The sequence below is a fragment of the Plecotus auritus genome, assembly GCF_963455305.1.
Source record: "Plecotus auritus genome assembly, chromosome: 4".
Classification (NCBI taxonomy): Eukaryota; Metazoa; Chordata; class Mammalia; order Chiroptera; family Vespertilionidae; genus Plecotus; species Plecotus auritus.
In genome coordinates this window covers 38980549-38998756 of record NC_137775.1, presented here as the reverse complement: position 1 = coordinate 38998756, position 18208 = coordinate 38980549, and the positions used below count along the sequence as shown (strand labels likewise).

At 42.0% G+C, this 18208-nt stretch overlaps 1 protein-coding gene across 1 annotated transcript in view; it reads right to left on the bottom strand.

Moving 5' to 3' along the window:
• The window catches only part of SLC22A16 (solute carrier family 22 member 16), a 31479-nt gene extending 15568 nt beyond the window's left edge, over positions 1 to 15911 (bottom strand). Inside the window, exons 1-3 of the mRNA XM_080664634.1 lie at positions 15784 to 15911; positions 12667 to 13146; positions 7317 to 7434 (exon numbers count right to left, since the gene is read on the bottom strand). Coding sequence (XP_080520760.1) covers positions 7317 to 7434; positions 12667 to 13146; positions 15784 to 15836 — 651 coding nt within the window. The 5' untranslated portion in view covers positions 15837 to 15911. The remainder of the gene's footprint in view (positions 1 to 7316; positions 7435 to 12666; positions 13147 to 15783) is intronic.
• Positions 15912 to 18208: the final 2297 nt, after the last annotated feature.

Sequence of the window (18208 nt, the reverse complement as noted above, 5' to 3'; positions counted from 1 at the left end):
AAGCCCGAAGAATCTGAAACTACAGCACCCACCGAACACCTGCGAACCCCAGAACACTGATCCCCAATTGGTGCCACCACACGGATTCAGAGGAGCTCTACACTCCACTACGGAAAGGTCAGATTTCGCCTGGGATAAGGAGAGACAAAACTACATAACCAGACAGCCAGAGAAGAGAGACCACGGGGAGACAAAGAAACAGCCCGCATATGAAAGAAAAGCAGGCATCACCAGAAAAGGAAGTAAACGAAATGGAGGCAAGCAACCTGTCAGAGAAAGAATTCAGAGAAATGGTCATAAGGTGGCTGAAAAGAATGGAAGACAAATTTGACAATATGTGTAAGAACCAAGAGGAAATCAAGAAGAACCAAGAAGAAATGAAAAATGACATCGCTGCTGTAAAGAACTCAATAGAAAGCATCAAGAGTAGACTAGAAGAAGCAGAGGACCACATCAGTGAGCTAGAAGACAAAATGGGAAAAAATACCCAAGTAGAGCAGCTTCTAGAAAAAAAAAATTAAAAAGCAGGAGGAGAGCCTAAGGGAACTTTGGGACAACACAAAACAAAACAACATCTGCATAATAGGGGTTCCAGAAGGAGAGAAAACTGAGCAAGGAATAGAAAACCTGTTTGAAGAAATAATGACAGAAAACTTCCCTGATATAGGGAAGAAAAAACCCACACAAATCCAAGAAGCTCACAGAGTCCCAAGCAAAATGAACCCCAAAAGACTGACGCCAAGGCACATTATAATTAAACTGGCAAACACCAAAAACAAAGTAAGAATCTTAAAAGCGGACAGAGACAGACAGAAAGTTACCTACAAAGGAACCCCCATCAGACTAGCGACTGATTTCTCAACAGAAACTCATCAGGCCAGAAGGGAATGGAATGAAATATACAAAGTCATGCAAAGGAAGGGTCTGAATCCAAGAATACTGTACCCAGCAAGGCTATCAATCAAAATTGAAGGTGAAATCAGGAGCTTCACAGACAAAAAAGGACTAAGGGAATTTATTACCACCAAACCAGCAATGCAAGAAATGCTAAAGGGTCTGCTGTAAATAAAAAGAAATAGGAAGTGAAGAAGGAACACAGGGGTAAAGAATAAAAATGGCAACAAATAAGTACCTATCAATAATAACTTTAAATGTAAATGGATTAAATGCCCCAATCAAAAGACATAGGGTAATGGATTGGATAAGAAAACAGGACCCATATATCTGCTGTCTACAAGAAACCCACCTCAAAAAAAAAAGACGCACACAGACTGAGGGTGAAGGGATGGAAAAAGGTTTTTCAGATGAATGGAAATGAAAAAAAAGCTGGGGTAGCAATATTTATATCTGACAAATTAGATCTCAAAGTGAAGGACATAACAAGAGATAAGGAAGGCCACTTCATAATACTAAAGGGAGCAATCCAACAAGAAGAAATAACTCTGGTAAACATATACGCACCCAATACAGGAGCACTCAAATACATAAAAAAAAAACTCCTGGAGTATATCAAGGGAGAGATTGACAGCAATACAATCATAGTAGGAGACTTTAATACCCCACTATCACCATTGGATAAATCCTCTAAACAAAAAATCAGCAAAGAAACATCAATCCTAAATGACTCACTAGACGAGATGGAATTAATTGACATCTTCAAACATTTCACCCCAAAGCCACAGAATATACATTCTTCTCAAGTGCATATGGGTCATTTTCAAAGATAGACCATATATTGGGTCATAGGCAAAGTCTCTTCAAATTCAAGAAGATAGAAATCATATCAAGCATCTTCTCAGATCACAGTGGTGTAAAACTGGAAATCAACTACAATAAAAACAATCCAAAACAATTAAACACATGGAGACTAAACAGCATGCTATTAAACAATGACTGGGTTACCAGAGAGATCAAAGAAGAAATAAAAAACATCATGGCAACAAACGACAATGAAAACACAACAATCCAAAATCTATGGGACACAGTGAAAGCAGTCTTGAGAGGGAAGTTCATAGCTCTACAAGCCTACTGCAAAAAACAAGAAACAATGGTAATAAATTACCTAACCCTACAACTCAAAGAGTTAGAAAGAGAGCAACAAGAAAAGCCCAGTGTAAGCAAAAGGAAGGAAATAATAAAGATCAGAGTGGAGATAAACAACATAGAGACCAAAAAAAAAAAAAAACAAAACAATACAAAAGATCAACAAAACCAAGAGCTGGTTCTTTGAAAGGATAAACAAGATTGATGAACCTCTAGCCAGGCTCAACAAGAAGCAAAGAGAGAGGACCCAAATAAACAAAATCAGAAATGAAAGAGGTGAAATAACAACAGATCCCACCAAAATACAAAGGATTGTTAAAAAATACTATGAACAACTGTATTCCAACAAACTGGACAACCTAGATGAAATGGACATATTCCTAGAAAAATACAACCTTCCAAAACTCAATCAGGAAGATTCTAAAAACCTCATTAGGCCAATAACTATGGAAGAAATTGAAGCAGTCATCAAAAAGCTTCCAGCAAACAAAAGCCCAGGGCCAGATGGCTTCACAGGAGAAGTTATAACAAACATTCAAGGAAGAACTAAAACCTATCCTCCTCAGACTATTCCAAAAAATTCATGAGGAAGGAACACTTCCAAACTCATTCTATGAAGCCAGAATCACCCTAATACCAAAACCAGATAAAGACAACACAATGAAAGAGAATTACAGACCAATATCCCTCGTGAACATAGATGCCAAAATCCTCAACAAAATTCTAGCAAATTGGATCCAGCAGTACATCAGAAAGATCATACACCATGACCAAGCAGGATTTATCCCAGGGATGCAAGGATGGTACAATATCCGCAAATCAATAAACGTGATACATAACATAAACAAATTGAGTGATAAAAATCACATAGTCATATCAATTGATGCAGAAAAAGCATTTGACAAAATCCAACACCCTTTCTTGATAAAAACTCTCAACAAGGTGGGAATAGAAGGATCATACCTCAACATCATAAAAGCCATATATAACAAACCCACAGCCAGCATCACACTCAATGGACATAAACTAAAGCCATTTCCCCTAAAAACAGTAACAAGACAGGGATGCCCTCTCTCACAACTCCTGTTCGACATAGTACTGGAAGTATTAGCCATTGCTATCAGACAAGAAGAAGAAATAAAAGGCATCCAAATTGGAAAAGTAGAAGTAAAACTGGCCTTATTCACAGACGACATGATACTGTACATAGAAAACCCTAACGACTCCATAAAAAAACTAATAGACTTAATAAATGAATTCGGCAATGTAGCAGGATACAAAATTAACACCAAGAAATCTATGGCATTTCTATACACCAATAGTGAACTTACAGAAAGAGAGACTAAAAAAGCAATCCCATTTATCATCATACCAAAAAAATTAAGATACCTAGGAATAAACTTAACTAAGGAGGTAAAAGACCTATATGCAAAAAACTACAGGACACTGAAAAAAGAGATAGAGGAAGATATAAACAGGTGGAAGAACATACTGTGTTCATGGACTGGTAGAATCAACATCATCAAAATGTCCATTCTACCCAAAGCAATCTATAGATTCAATGCAATACCCATTAAAATACCAACAGCATATTTCACAGACCTAGAATGAACTCTCCAAAAATTCATCTGGAATTAAAAAAAAACCCGAATAGCTGCAGCAGTCCTGAGAAAGAAGAACAAAGCAGGTGGGATCTCAATACCAGATATCAAGCTGTATTACAAAGCCACTGTTCTCAGAACAGCCTGGTACTGGCACAAGAACAGACATATAGATCAATGGAATAGAATAGAGAACCCAGAAATCAACCCAAATCACTATGCTCAATTAATATTTGACAAAGGAGGCATGAACATACAATGGAGTCAAGACAGTCTCTTCAATAAGTGGTGTTGGGAAAATTGGACAGATACATGTAAAAAAATGAAACTAGACCACCCACTTACACCATACACAAAAATAAACTCAAAATGGATACAGGACTTAAACATAAGACAGGAAACCATAAAAATACTAGAGGAATCCACAGGCAGAGGAATCTCAGACATATACCGAAGCAATTTCTTCACTGATACCGCTCCTAGGGCAATGGAAGCTAAAGAGAAAATAAACAAATGGGACTACATCACAATAAAAAGCTTTTATACAGCAAAAGAAACCATCAACAAAACAACAAGAAACCCCACTGTATGGGAGAACATATTTGCAAATGTTATCACTGATAAAGGTTTAATCTCCCAACATCTACAGGGAACTTATACAACTTAATAAAAGGAAGATAAATGATCCAATAAAAAAATGGGCAACGGACTTAAATAGAATCTTTTCGAAAGAAGACAGAAGGAAGGCCAAGAGACATATGAAAACATGCTCAAAGTCACTAATTATCGGAGAGATGCAAATCAAAACGACAATGCGGTACCGTCTCACACCTGTCAGAATGGCTATCATCAACAAATCAACAAACAACAAGTGCTGGCGAGGATGCAAAGAAAAAGGAACCCTCGTGCAGTGCTGGTGGGAATGCAGACTGGTGCAGCCACTGTGGAGAACAGTATGGAGTTTCCTCAAAAAACTAAAAATGGAACTCCCATTTGACCCAGTGATCCCACTCCTAGGAATATATCCCAAGAAACTAGAAACACCAATCAGAAAGGATATATGCACCCCTATGTTCATAGCAGCACAATTCACCATAGCTAGGATTTGGAAACAGCCCAAATGCCCATCAGCAGATGAGTGGATTAGAAAAATATGGTACAGCTACACAATGGAATACTATGCTGCTATAAAAAAGAAGGAATTCTTACCATTTGCAGCAGCATGGATGAACCTGGAGAGCATTATGTTAAGTGAAATAAGCCAGGCAATGAAAGAAAAATACCACATGATCTCACTCATTTATGGCAAATAAAGAACATTATAACCTGATGAACAAAAAGATAAATACAGAGGCAGTAAGGCATCGAACAGACTGTCAAATTACAGCAGGAAGGCTGGGGAGTGTTGGGGAGGCAGGGAAAGAGATCAACCAACGGACTTGTATGCATGCATATAAGCACAACCAATGGACAAAAGACACTGGGGCGGGGGGGTGGGATGAGGGCATGCGACAAGGGGTAGAGGAGGCTGGGAGAAGGTCTATGGGGGGAAAAAAGGGAGATATATGTACTACTACATGTAATACTTTAAACAATAAAAAAAAATATTTAAAAAAATAAAAAAATAGAGCTACTATATGACCCAGCAATACCTCTTCAATTATATAGCCACAAAAATTGAAAGCAAGGTCTCAAAGAGACATCTGTACATCCATGTTTGTAACAGCCTTATTCACAGTAGCTAAAATGTGGAAACAACACAAGTATCCATAAACAGATGAACAGATAAGCAAAATGTGGTGTATGCATACAGTGGACTATTATTTAGCCTTGAAAAGGAGGGAGGAAGAATATTCTGACATAAGCTACAACATGAGTAAACTTTGAGGACATTATGCTAAATGAAATAAGACAATCACAAAAAGACAAATACTGTATGACTTTATATAAAGTGCCTAGGCAGGGGTCCTCAAACTTTTTAAACAGGGGGCCAGTTCACTGTCCCTCAGACCGTTGGAAGGCCGGACTATAGTTAAAAAAAAAAACTATGAACAAATTCCTATGCGCACTGCGGGCCCCGGACGAGTCGGCTGCTAAGCAGGACAGGCAGCGGCACCCGGCGGGCCGGATAAATGTCCTCGGCGGGCCACATGTGGCCCGCGATCCGTAGTTTGAGGACCCCTGGCTAGAGAGAGAACGTAGAATGACGGTTGCTAAGGGCTAAAGGGATGGGTAGAGAGAAAGGGGAATTATTATTTAATGGGTACAGAAGTTTCATTTTTGCAAGATGAAAAATATTCTGGAAATGAATGATGGTGATGGTTGTACAATATGAAGGTACCTAACATCACTGAACTATACACTTCAGTTCAGGTGGTAAATTTTATGTTATGTGCATCTTACCACAATAAAAAAAAAAAATGGGGAGAAACCTTATTTTGAAAATAGACCCAGCGAGCTGGAGGGGATCAAAGGAGGAATAAAAGGGAACATATGTAATACTTTCAACAATAAAGATTTTTTAAAATAATAAAATAAAATAGGTCCATTTTTAACAATATTTAGATTATAATAGTAGTCTATGATCATTCTTGGAATACAAAAAGAATGAATCAAATGATGGATTTTTTTTAGGGGAGCGGTGAAAGGATTAGAATTATTCCTGCAAAATTATTGCACATTTGACTTTTATAGCACAATCATAAAGTTAATTTTTGCAAAATTATTCCAGAGCACCACCAATTTCCCCAAAGGCCTCTCTTAATCCTTTAATATTCGAATTATACTCTTTTGAAACCCTGGTGGATGTTAATTTCTGGATCCCTTGGTGAGAGGGGATACGTTCCCTTCTCTGTGCTCAGCAAGATTACAAGCTCTTCCTGCAGATAAAAACGTCACTCCGTTCTCCTTGACCATTGACCTTCAAACAGAATCCCTGCTGCTGTTTGGTCATTTGGAAGCTGTCTGAAAGCCCCACCAAGTGTGGAAACAACATCCTTACTCGCCCATCTCCAGTGACAGTCCCTGTTGCAGAGTGCCTCCTCCCTGCCCTGCGCTGCGCCACAGATGTTTCCTTTGATCCCACGGAATGCTGATAACAGCCCTGTGAGGCAGGTATTACTTTCCACCGCTTAGAGTTTAGAAACTAAGGCTCAACGAGGATAACATGTTTTCCCACGGTCACACAGCTAGGAAGCCAATCTATGACAAAGCTGTACTTAAAACTTGTGCCTTTCTCACAAGGCTCCCCTAGTTCCTCATAGCATAAAGGCCTAACGCCTTCCTGTTTTCATTCTTACTGCACAATACACAAATGACTTTCTTAACACCTTCCCCATCTATTTGGCTCAGACATGCAGGGCCTGATGAGACCAATATAATTAATTGCTCAGAAATAAAATAATGCCTTAGCAATTGTGGAATGTGGACCCTGTGCCAGGCATAGAGTCAAACAGAGAAGTTTCTGCCTAGTAGGCAACCATTACTCATTTTAATGAGTCCCATTCTAAACAAAGGGCATTAATATTCCACAGAAAGAACTTCTGCAAGGGAGTGAACCAAGGTTAAGCCTTGATCTCTCGCCCTAGATTCTAAATTGGCACATCTGAGAGAGTTAAGCTTCGATGTGAAACACTGTATCCAATTAAAAAGGTAAAAAAAAACACAACTCACAATAGCAAGAAGAAAGCGTGCAAGCATGAAGCTGTAGTAGTCCAAGGTGAATGCCGCTGCTATGCCAAAGAAGTACATGCCAATGCTTGTGGACCACAAGACAAGTCGCCTTCCTACCCTGAAAGAGAAGAATCAACAGCGGAGGAAGCAAGATAGAGCTGTCACAGTGCAAACATCCCCAATTCATGAAAGATGTGTTACCCATGTTTTTAATAGCTTATGTTTCTGGTTATTGTTACTCATTCATTTTGGGCAAACCATGAGTAAAGACTTATTTCTTAAAGAGGCCAGTCTTTCAGTGGCGGTCTCTCCCTCAGCTGCTAATATACATACCTGATCACTCTGGGTGATCCCCAGGAGACCCACTAATCTGGGATTTGGAGGAAGAGGAGGGAGGATGTGTCCTTTCTCTCCCAGGACTCCCACTCTCTGATCTGTTGGGTCACCTTCCCAGCCGAGCTGGTGCTGCCCACCAAGGCTAAGGCAGCTTTTGCTAAGCCCCCTTACAGACAGAGGTCTTGCTACATTCTGCTCATAAAGTAAGATGCTTACTTGCCCTATATTTTTATAGTTGGGGAAGGGTATTTCTTTGTCTAAAAACAAAGAACAGCCCGACCGCATAGTTCAGTGGATAAGTGTCAGTCTATGAACCGGGAGGCCATGGTTCCATTCCCGGTCAGGGCACATGCCTGGGTTGTGGGCTTGATCCCCAGTAGGGGCTGTACAGGAGACGGCCAATCAATGATTCTCTCTCATCATTGATGTTTCGATTTCTCTTTCCCTCTCCCTTCCTCTCTGAAATCAATAAAAATAAATATATACATAAATATGAATTTAAAAAAATTCTATTCCTGACAGATTTTATTTTGAGATATAATTTACATGCCACAAAAATCAACTTTTTAAAGATTACAATTCAGTGGCTTTTAGTGTGTTCACAGAGTTGGGCAACTGTCATCGCTATCTAATTCCAGGACGTTTCCATCCCTGCAAACAGAAACGCTGCACTCAGGAGCTGTCATTCCTCACTCCCTGCTCCCTCCAGCCCTTGACAACCACTCATCTACTTTCTGTCTCTGTAGAGTTGCCTCTTCTGGACATTTTATGTAAATGCAGCCACACAATATATTACCTTTCGTGTCTGGCTTCATTTGCTTAGCATTATGTTTTCAACATCCACCCATGTTGTAGCATGTATCAATACTTCAGTCTTCTTTATGAGTAGCTAACATTCCATTGAATGGATATGCCACATTATGTTTATCTGTTCATCAGCTGATGGACAGTTGGGTTGTTTCACTTTTTCATTATTATAAATAATGCTGCCATGAACATCCCGGAACAAGATTTTGTGTGAACTTACGTTTTCAATTCTCTTGGATATACTCTGATGAGTGAAATTGCTGAGTTATATAATAACTCTGTTTTAACTTTTTTTTTTTTAAGGGTTATCCTCTTGCTTTTTTTTTTAATATATTTTTATTGATATTTTACAGAGAGGAAGGAAGAGAAATAGAGAGCTAGAAACATCGATGAGAGAGAAACATCAATCAGCTGCCTCCTGCACACCCCCCACTGGGGATGTGCCCGCAACCAAGGTACATGCCCTTGACCGGAATCGAACCCGGGACCCTTCAGTCCGCAGGCCGATGCTCTATCCACTGAGCCAAACCGGTTTCGGCTGTTTTAACTTTTTGAAGAACTGCCCAAGTGTTTTCCAAAGTGGCTGCCCTGTTTTTTACACTCCTACCAGCAACATATGAGGGTACCGATTTCTCCACATGCTCCACAACACTTGTTATCATTGGTCTTTTTTATTACTGCCATCCTAGTGAGTGTGCAGGAGTATCTCATTGTGATTTTGATTTACATTTCCCCAGTGATTAATAATGGTGAGCATTTCGTATATATTCTCTAGGGAAATATCTATCCAAGTCCTTTGTCCACTTTTAAATTGGATTTTCTTTTTATTGTTGAGTTATAAGAGTTATTTATATATTTTGACACTGACTCTTATTAGATATACTACTTGCAAATATTTTCTCTCTGTGAGTTGTCTGTAACAGATACTTTTAAGGCAAAAAATATATATAGTCCCAAGATTCCAACCAGTAGGTAAATTATTAGAATGAATGAGCATTTAATGAGGTGGCTGGATATATTATCAATATATATAAATTAATTCTATTTCTGTATACCGGTAACAAATATAAAATTTTTAAAATGCCGTTGCAATACCTTAAAGCTGTGAACTGTATATGAATAAATCTAACAAAAAGCCTGTAAATGCTCTATAGAGAAAAGGACAAACTTCAAGAATCAAATCACTAAGGGACATAGATATATCGTTAGACAAAGAGATTGATGGTCCCTTAAGGGACCCTGAAACAGACTAGTGCGTTCATAGACATAAGTATGGGACAAATAAGGCATGCGTTCATAGACATAAGTATGGGACAAATAAGGCATGCGTTCATAGACATAAGTATGGGACAAATAAGGCACTGCACATCAGCAGGAAAAGAATCAGTAAGTGGTGCTGGGACAACTGTCTAAGAAAATACACTAGAGTCCCTTTCTCATAGTTTACGTTATAAAAATCAGTCCCAGAAGGATTAAAGGCACATATGTGAAATGCAAAACTATGTAACTTTAGGAAGATGATATTGGAGAATATCTTCAGGACCTAATGCAGGAAGGGAAGACATTTTTTTTAAGATACAGAAAGCACTAACCATGAAGGAAAGGATAGATACATTTGATTTCACGTCCATCTGAAAGACACTCCTGGCTGGCATGGCTCAGTGGTGAGTGTCGACCTATGAACCCGGAGGCCATGGTTCGATTCCCATCAGGGCACATGCTCGGGTTGCAGGCTCGATCCCCAGTGTGGGGTGTGCAGAAGGCAGCCAATCAATGATTCTCTCTCTTCATTGATGTTTCTATCTCTCTCTCCCTTCATCTCTGAAATCAATAAAAATATACTAATATTAAAAAGAGAGAGAGAGAAGAAGAAGACACATGGGAGAAAGAGAGGGAAGGAGGGAGGGGGGGAGGGGGGGATATTTATTTGTTTTACATATAACTAAAGGATAAGGATCCAGAATAGTCAAAGGACTTTTAAATCAACTAAACTAGAGGCCCGGTGCACAAATGTGGGGTCCCTTGGCCTGGCCTGTGGGGATTGGGCCAAAAGCAGCCCTCTGACGTCCCCTGAAGGGTCTTGGATTGTGAGAGGGCAGTTCTCAGGTGACACACCACAGAATCAGGCTCCCTCCTCTCTGGTTCCAGGGTGCGTCACCCAAGAACTGCAGCTGCCAAGTCACCGCAGCTTGGCAGCTCCTCCATTGAGCATCTGCCCCCTGGTGGTCATTGTGCATCACAGCTACTGGTCGGACGGTCGAATGGTTAGACGGTCGCTTAGGCTTTTATATATATAGATAGGAAACAGACAAAATGGGGAAAAGATTTAAAGTCACTTCCTAAAAGAGAAATCTAAGTGGTTAATAAAAGGATGAAAAAGATATCAATGACATATAATCATACTGTTTATTTCTGACCAGTTGTCAAAAGTAAAAAAATCTTATACCAAGTGTTGGCAAGGATATGGAGTAATAGGGTCTCTCACCCTGCTGGTGTGAATGCAAATTGGGAATGCAAATCAGGAAAACCAAAGAATACTTTAGCATTCTATAGAGAAGCTGGTAATGTGGATCGCCCCCAGGTTCTAGGGGATGTACCCTGGAGATGCTCTTGCACATGTTCACGTGGGTACATGCATAAGAATGTTCCTACAGTATTGTTCCTAACAGCCGGCACTGCAAACAAGCCAAACATCCTTCAACCACATCATAGACACATGTATTGCAGTGCATTCTTGCAGAGGGATAGGCAGGATTGTTATGGCTACAAATAATAAATCTTTTTTCTTTCTCTCTTTCCCCTTATGTCTTTTTCCCATTCTCTTCTTCTCCCTCTTTCTTTTTCTCCCTCTCTTTGCTGTATAGTACTGGCTAGAATCTGTAGAACAATACTAAATGGAAGTGGAGTTTCACATATCCTTGTCTGTTGCTGATCTCAAAGGAAAAACTTTTAACATTTCACAATTAAGATGTGCATGGCACATTCTTCTATTTTTAGGTTTTATCATGAATGCGTTTTGAAATTTATTAAATGCTCTTCTTGTTTACTGAGTTGGTGATAAGAATTGTGCCCTCTTCCACTGTTTCATTTCTAATATTAAATATGCTCCATACCTTATTCCATAAATTTCAACCTTTCATATTTTCCAACTCTGTCTTTCTGAGTTTTATTATTGATAATTTTTTTTGTCAGCTATCATCCATGTTACTAATTCTTTCTTTAGCTGTGTATAATAGGTTGTTAAAAGTACCCAGGAAGTTTGTTAGTCCCTTTTTATTTTTTAATTTCTAGATGTTCTAGGTAGGTATTCTTCAATTTTATGTCATTTTAAAGTACAATTTCCAGACTTTCAGCAATGTTTTAAAACTCATCTTCTATTTCTTTAAGAATATAAACATAGCCCTGGCTGGTTTGGCTCAGTGGATAGAACATGGGCCTGCAGACTTAAGGGTCCCAGGTTTGATTCCAGTGAAGGGCATGTACCTTGCTCAGTTGCAGGTTCAATCCCCAGCCCTAGTCGGGGCATGTGCAGAAGACAACCAGTTGATGGTCTCTCTCACATCCATGTTTCTCTGTCTCTCCCCCCTAACTTCCACTCTCTCTAAAAATCAATAGAAAAATATCCTCAGGTGAGGATTAACCAAAAAAAAAAAAAGGAATATAAACATAGTTACTTTATTATCTATGCCTGGTAATTCCAGTATTTGAAGTCTTTGTGCAGAACCAGTTACACCTCTTAAAGAGCAAGTCTATTTAACAACAACAACAAAAAAAAAACACCAAGTAATAACCAGTATATGTTGAGTGGTTAAATGTCCAAGGTACTTTTTAAAATTTATCTTTTTTATTGTTTAAAGTATTACATATGTCTCCTTCCCCCCCCCCCCCCCGTTAACCCCCTCCCCCAAGGTGCTTTTTCTGTATTAATTTTACAATAACCCTTTGAGGTGAATGCTATTGTTTTCATCTCCCGCTTACAAACACGATTCTAAAACACGGGTTAGGCAATTTTCCCAGAGGCCACAGCTAATAAGCAGAACCAGGGTTTGAACACAGGCAGACTGTCTTCAGAGCCTGTCCTCTCACCACATTATTTTGTGAAGCATGAAAATAACTAAAGTTTTTAACATAATTCCCTGTCCCCTTAGAAAACCAGATAGGAAAATAAACCCCACACTGAGCAGCAATGCTGAATATTTCATTGTACCTGTCAGAAAGGTAGCCAAAAATCAGCGCTCCCAGCAGGACGCCTACCATGAATGTAGGCTGGATCAGCTTTGCAAACCATTCCCGGTTACAGACCAGATCCCACTGAGTCACCACGGTGCTGTCCCATTTGCTTGTGTCATAGATGTAGCCATCCAAACAAGGAAAACGACTTTTATGGCCATTATAATTATAGTCCAAATTCGACAAGTTATCTCTCCGGAACCTGTTACACCTTTTGAGCTCCCAGATCTCACCGTCCTGTAGCTGCACTACAACTTGATCTTCATGGCCTGAGGAAGACAGCTTCCAGATGTCATCCAACCTCCAATCAGAAACATTGTGGAAAAGAACCCGACTCACATTGCCTGGGGGCCTGCAGGCATACCTGGGGAGCACTGTCATAAACACAGACGCCAAGTAGTGGATACCACAAGAGATGTTCTGGAAGGCACATGTGAAATAGAGAAATATCTGGTATCTGAAAAGAGAAGAAAAGCAAGTTGTTATACATGGACTAAAAAAAAAAGAACACAAGCAAATATGAATGGTCTTTATCATGTTTACCTTAACATATGTACAGATGGATAAATACAGAATAAGTATAGGTGTCCGTATACACAGGTTAGTATATATGCATATATGCATAGCTCTGTTGAGACGGCCTAGAAGCAATGAAATCCCAAAAGCAACAAGCACACTCAGTGCCCAGATCTTGATTTCTAAATACCATTCTCCAATAAAAGAAACCAGGAAAAAGAGACCAGGAGGGGGAGAATACAAACTAAACCTGGAGCATCTTGTAATACCAGAAAGTAAGGAAGTGCTCAAAATACAAAAGATCCTGGGCATTCTTTCAGTTTAAACCTTCCTTTCTCTTTTGCAAGGATAACTTCTTGAAAAAACAAAACCCTACTTCCTTAGGTGTCTAGTACTCTAAAATATCACTCTGTCCCTTACAAAGCCTGTTATCCATCAGGTGTCATCCATGTGCCCACACGAAGACCCCTCCGGGACAATAGACCTATAGATACAGTGCACACAGCTGAGAGACACACGTATGAAAAAGAAGCATACGGACACAAAAGGCAGAACACCCAGATGCAAGGGAAAGCAAAAGTGACCAGAACTCCCTGAAAATGGACCATGCAATCTGGGTGATGGGTTAAGAAACTTTCAGTTCTAGATTTATGCCCTTCTGTTTAAAAAAGCATAACTGGTGGTACCCCACTGGGCTTAAAAGGGTGGACTCCAGAGCCAGACTGTGACGGTTTGAATCCTGACTTTGTCACCATATGATCCTTAACTTTGCTATGCCTCCATTTCCTCGTCTGGGTTGTTGTGGGAAAGGAAAGATTTAATACATGTAAAGCACTATGGCACCTTGTAGGTGCATGTGTTAGCTATTATGATGTTCATAGAGGAAAGTCAAAAAAGAAGAGCCAAAAAAAAAAGGTTCATATTTTGAAAAACACACACACACACACACACACATAGATGTAAGTCAACCGCAGGCTCCACAGTCCAAGTCTGACATTTTAAGCCATCTCTTCCCTCGCCCCAGGACAACTCGGGGATCCAGGTTCTTAGAGTCTCCCAACACAGATGCCTGAACCTCAGTGTCCTCATTTCCCTCTCACACGGGACTTAAGCCATGAAGTTTATGGAACTTCAGTACAATTTTAGAACAAGTCCCGAAAGGAGCTTTTTAATTCTTCTTAGGTGTCCTGCTTTCCTCCCTTAAAGGTGATTAGGGTAGTGCTTCCTTATCTTAGAAATGACTGAAGAGAAATGAAAGGTAATTACAGATCTCTACTTAACACTTTCACTAGGTTTTCTTAGGAGAAGGCTAATAATACACAAGAACCTCCCTTCCTGTTTATAAATAAAGAGACCAATTACAGCCAAATGTGAGAGAAAAGGTGGGGTACCGTGGTACAGTCACACTTTTCGCAAACCTTTTGCTGTAAGCTTTGACTTGTTACCCTTTCCCTTCTTTTTTTTTTTTCAAATTTTTTATTAAGGTATTATATGTGTACATATCTTACCATTGCCCCCCCCCACCCCACTCCCATACCTGCCCTCACCCCCCAATGTTTTGCATCCGTTGGTTACTCTTATATGCATGCATACAAGTCCTTCAGTTGATCTCTTATTTCCCCCACCTCTCCCTAACCTTACCGCTGTAATTAGACACTCTGTTTGATGCTTTACTGCCTCTGTAACTATCTTTTGGTTCATCAGTTTATAATGTTTTTCATTATCCCCAAATGAGTGAGATCATGTGGTATTTTTCACCCTTTCCCTTCTTATAAGCTGCTTTCACCATCAACCCTTCCAGGATGGAGGCTCAGGTAACAATAACAGCCATAATACTGAGAACTTGCTGAATAATAAGAGTTTTGCATACATTGTTGTGGCGGGCTAGGAATTGTCTCCCAAAATCCGTTCTGGTCCACTTTTGCCACCATTGTGAGCTACATTTGACCATGTGGGTGAGGACCAGGAAAGCAGCATCAAACGAAACACTGTGATGTTACTGCCTGGCACACCGCACCTGGCACATACCAGGTTCCCATCAATGGCAACCAACTCTGACGACTGGTTGTCCCTGGGGCACTACCTGCCAGGCCCGGGGGAGACCCGAGGGCGAGGTGGGGCAGGGCAGCAGGCTTCTTGGGAAGTGGGAGAGGAAACTGGAGGGTTAGAGACACGGGCGGCCAGGGACGAGCACTCCTCTGTTCATGTAACCCGGCCTCTCCCACTGGGCCTCCCGGCTTCAGCTCCCCAAGAGCGTGCGCCCCAAGTTCCTCCTGCCCCGCCGCAGGCACGCCAGGCGGGGCCCCGCCACCGCCTTCCTAAAGCGAACCCCAAGGCCCTTCTCCTCGCTGTGCGGAGGTCCCGCCGCCAGAATCGGTCTGGTCCAGGGGTCTGGACGAGGGTGTCCCGACTTCCCTGGGACACACGGGGTGAAGGTGTTTTCAGATCGCGAGCGCAGCGCTGGAACCCCACTGCAACGGAAAGAAACAGACCGCACCGACGCCTCCACTCACGCGGCGCCCGATCCCCCAGGCCATCCCCCCCCCACCCCGCCCCATCCGCTCCCCGAACTCCCTACCTGCCAAAGTGCCCCACGTGGTCAAAAATCAGCTCCAAGTTGCCCTGCCCCATGGTGCGGCCGCGCACCTCGCCCTGAAGCTGGACGCGCCAAACTCGCCCAGTGCCGGGGGCTGGGGGCACCCCGCCCCGCCCAGCGCCGAGGTCGCCGCCGTAACCACCCTCCCGGCCTCGCCCCCCGCGGCCGCGTGCCGGGGGGCCACCCCAGCCTTCGGCGTCCCCGCGCGTCCAAGTGATCCGGACGTGCGCGGGGCCAAGCTCTTCTTCCTTGTTAATCAGCTGCTCTCCCCCACCAGCCCACCACCCAGCCCCTCGCCCAGCAGCCGCGGCTTCTCCCCGCCACCAGGGCCTCTTCCCAACGCGCTGTGGTCCCCGAGCGCCGTCTACTCCTTAACACCCCCGGGGTCGCGGGGTCGCCACTGTGGAAAGAGGCCAGGGCGTTTCCGGGGGGTTCACCCCGCAGCCCAAGGTGGGAACGCAAAGCGGCTCGGTTGGGCCGGAACCCAGCATCTTCAGAATGGCATGCCTATACCCACGGCTCCCAGACGTTCGTGGTTTAGTCTACGGCAGTCCACTCCCAGCATCACTTTAGAGGTAAGTGGAAGGCCAGGATTCAGATTTAGCTCCTAATCTCTCATCGGCATGCTATGTGGCCCCATATGTACATTTCTGGACTCCACTCTGGATCACAAATGTTGTTTTCTCAGAGCAGTCCAACAGGTTGACCTCCAAGACAGGAGTCTACAAGATAGAACATAAAGAATGGATTCTGATGACTGAGACAGGCAGGATGTCGCAGGCTGTGTCAGAGATTTTACCTTAACCACAAGGCAAAGGGAACTAACTCCCTTGGTGGAGTCTGGAGCACAAAAGTCAAGACAAATCTGTAGTTGAAAGGATTTGAAAAGGAAAGGAAAGGCCAGCTCCCGAAGTACTTCCCTCACCTACTTGTCACAGACATTCTCTTTGGAAATGCTAATACTCCTAGGCTGACTAATCAGCGAGCAATAAACAATTTAGAGTGGATTTTTTAAAGTTGATTCCTGCTAACTAGAAAGACTTAAGGTGGGAAATGCTGAGGAGGTACAAGTGGTAGGGAGAGAAGGAAGGAGTAGTTTTGCCAAAGGCTAACCTAGGAGGAAAGGTGGGGACCACAGGGACCAGTCAAGATCTTAATTGTTTCAAAGAACCAAGAGGAGAGTTAACTGAAAAAGATTGGGAAAACTAGCCCTAACCGGTTTGGCTCAGTGGACAGAGCATAGGCCTGCAGACTGAAGGGTCCCAGGTTCGATTCGGTCAAAGGCATGTACCTTGGTTGCAGGCACATCCCCCTAGGAGGTGTGCAGGAGGCAGCTGATCGATGTTTCTAACTCTCTATCCCTCTCTGTAAAAAAGTCAATAAAAATGTTTTTTAAAAAAAGATTGGGAAAGTTTTGGACTTTCATCTGCTATTTCTAATTACACTAGAAAGAAATGCCACAACATAAATCAAATGAAGTGGCTCAGTTGGTTGAGTGTCATCCTGTGCATCGAAAGGTTTTCACTTCGATTCCTGGTCAGGGCATGTAGGGGGCGGGAAGAGGGGCTGGATCGAGTTCAGTAACCAATGCCAATAATTTGATAATCATTGGCCTATGTAATGAATCCTCCATAAAAATCCCTAAACAGGGTTTGGAGAGCCTCCAGGTTGGGGAACTCATCCACGTGCCAGGAGGGGGTGCAACCCAACTCCACAGACAAAGAAGCCCCTGCACTCGGGACCCTTCCAGCCACTTCACCGGCTGCTTATTGTCATCCTTTATATTAACCTACTAAATGTAAATGAAGTGTTCTCCTGAGTTCTGTGACCCATGCCTGCAAATTACCCAACCTGAAGAGTGACTCTCAGGAACCCCCAGTTTGGCTTGTCAAAAGCCCAGGTGACCCAGGATCTGTGACATCTGAAGTTAGGGCCATCTTGTGGGACTGAGCCCCTTAACTGTGGGATCTGATGCTTACTCCAAGTAGAGAGTGTCAAAATTGAATAACTTGTTGGACACTAGTTGATGTTGAATAATTACAAAGGAATAAAGAGTAAACCATGAAAAATCACCTTTACAGTCCTATTGCCTCCCTCTTGTTTTCCTTCCTGGTCCAGAGGCAACTGCTATTTCCAATTACTTGGTGCTATGGACTGAATTGTATCCCCACCCAAAATTCATATGTTGAAGCCCCTAATCCCCACTGTAATAGTATTTAGAAATGAAAACCTTGAAAGTTAATTAGGTTCCAATGAGGTCATGAGACTAGGGCCCTCATAATGGGATTAATCCTATATAATAAAAGCCTAATATGCTAAGTGTCCAGTTGTCTGGTCATCCGTTCAACCAATCAAAGCATAATATGCTAATGATATGCTAAGGCTGCTCAACCGCTCACTATGACAT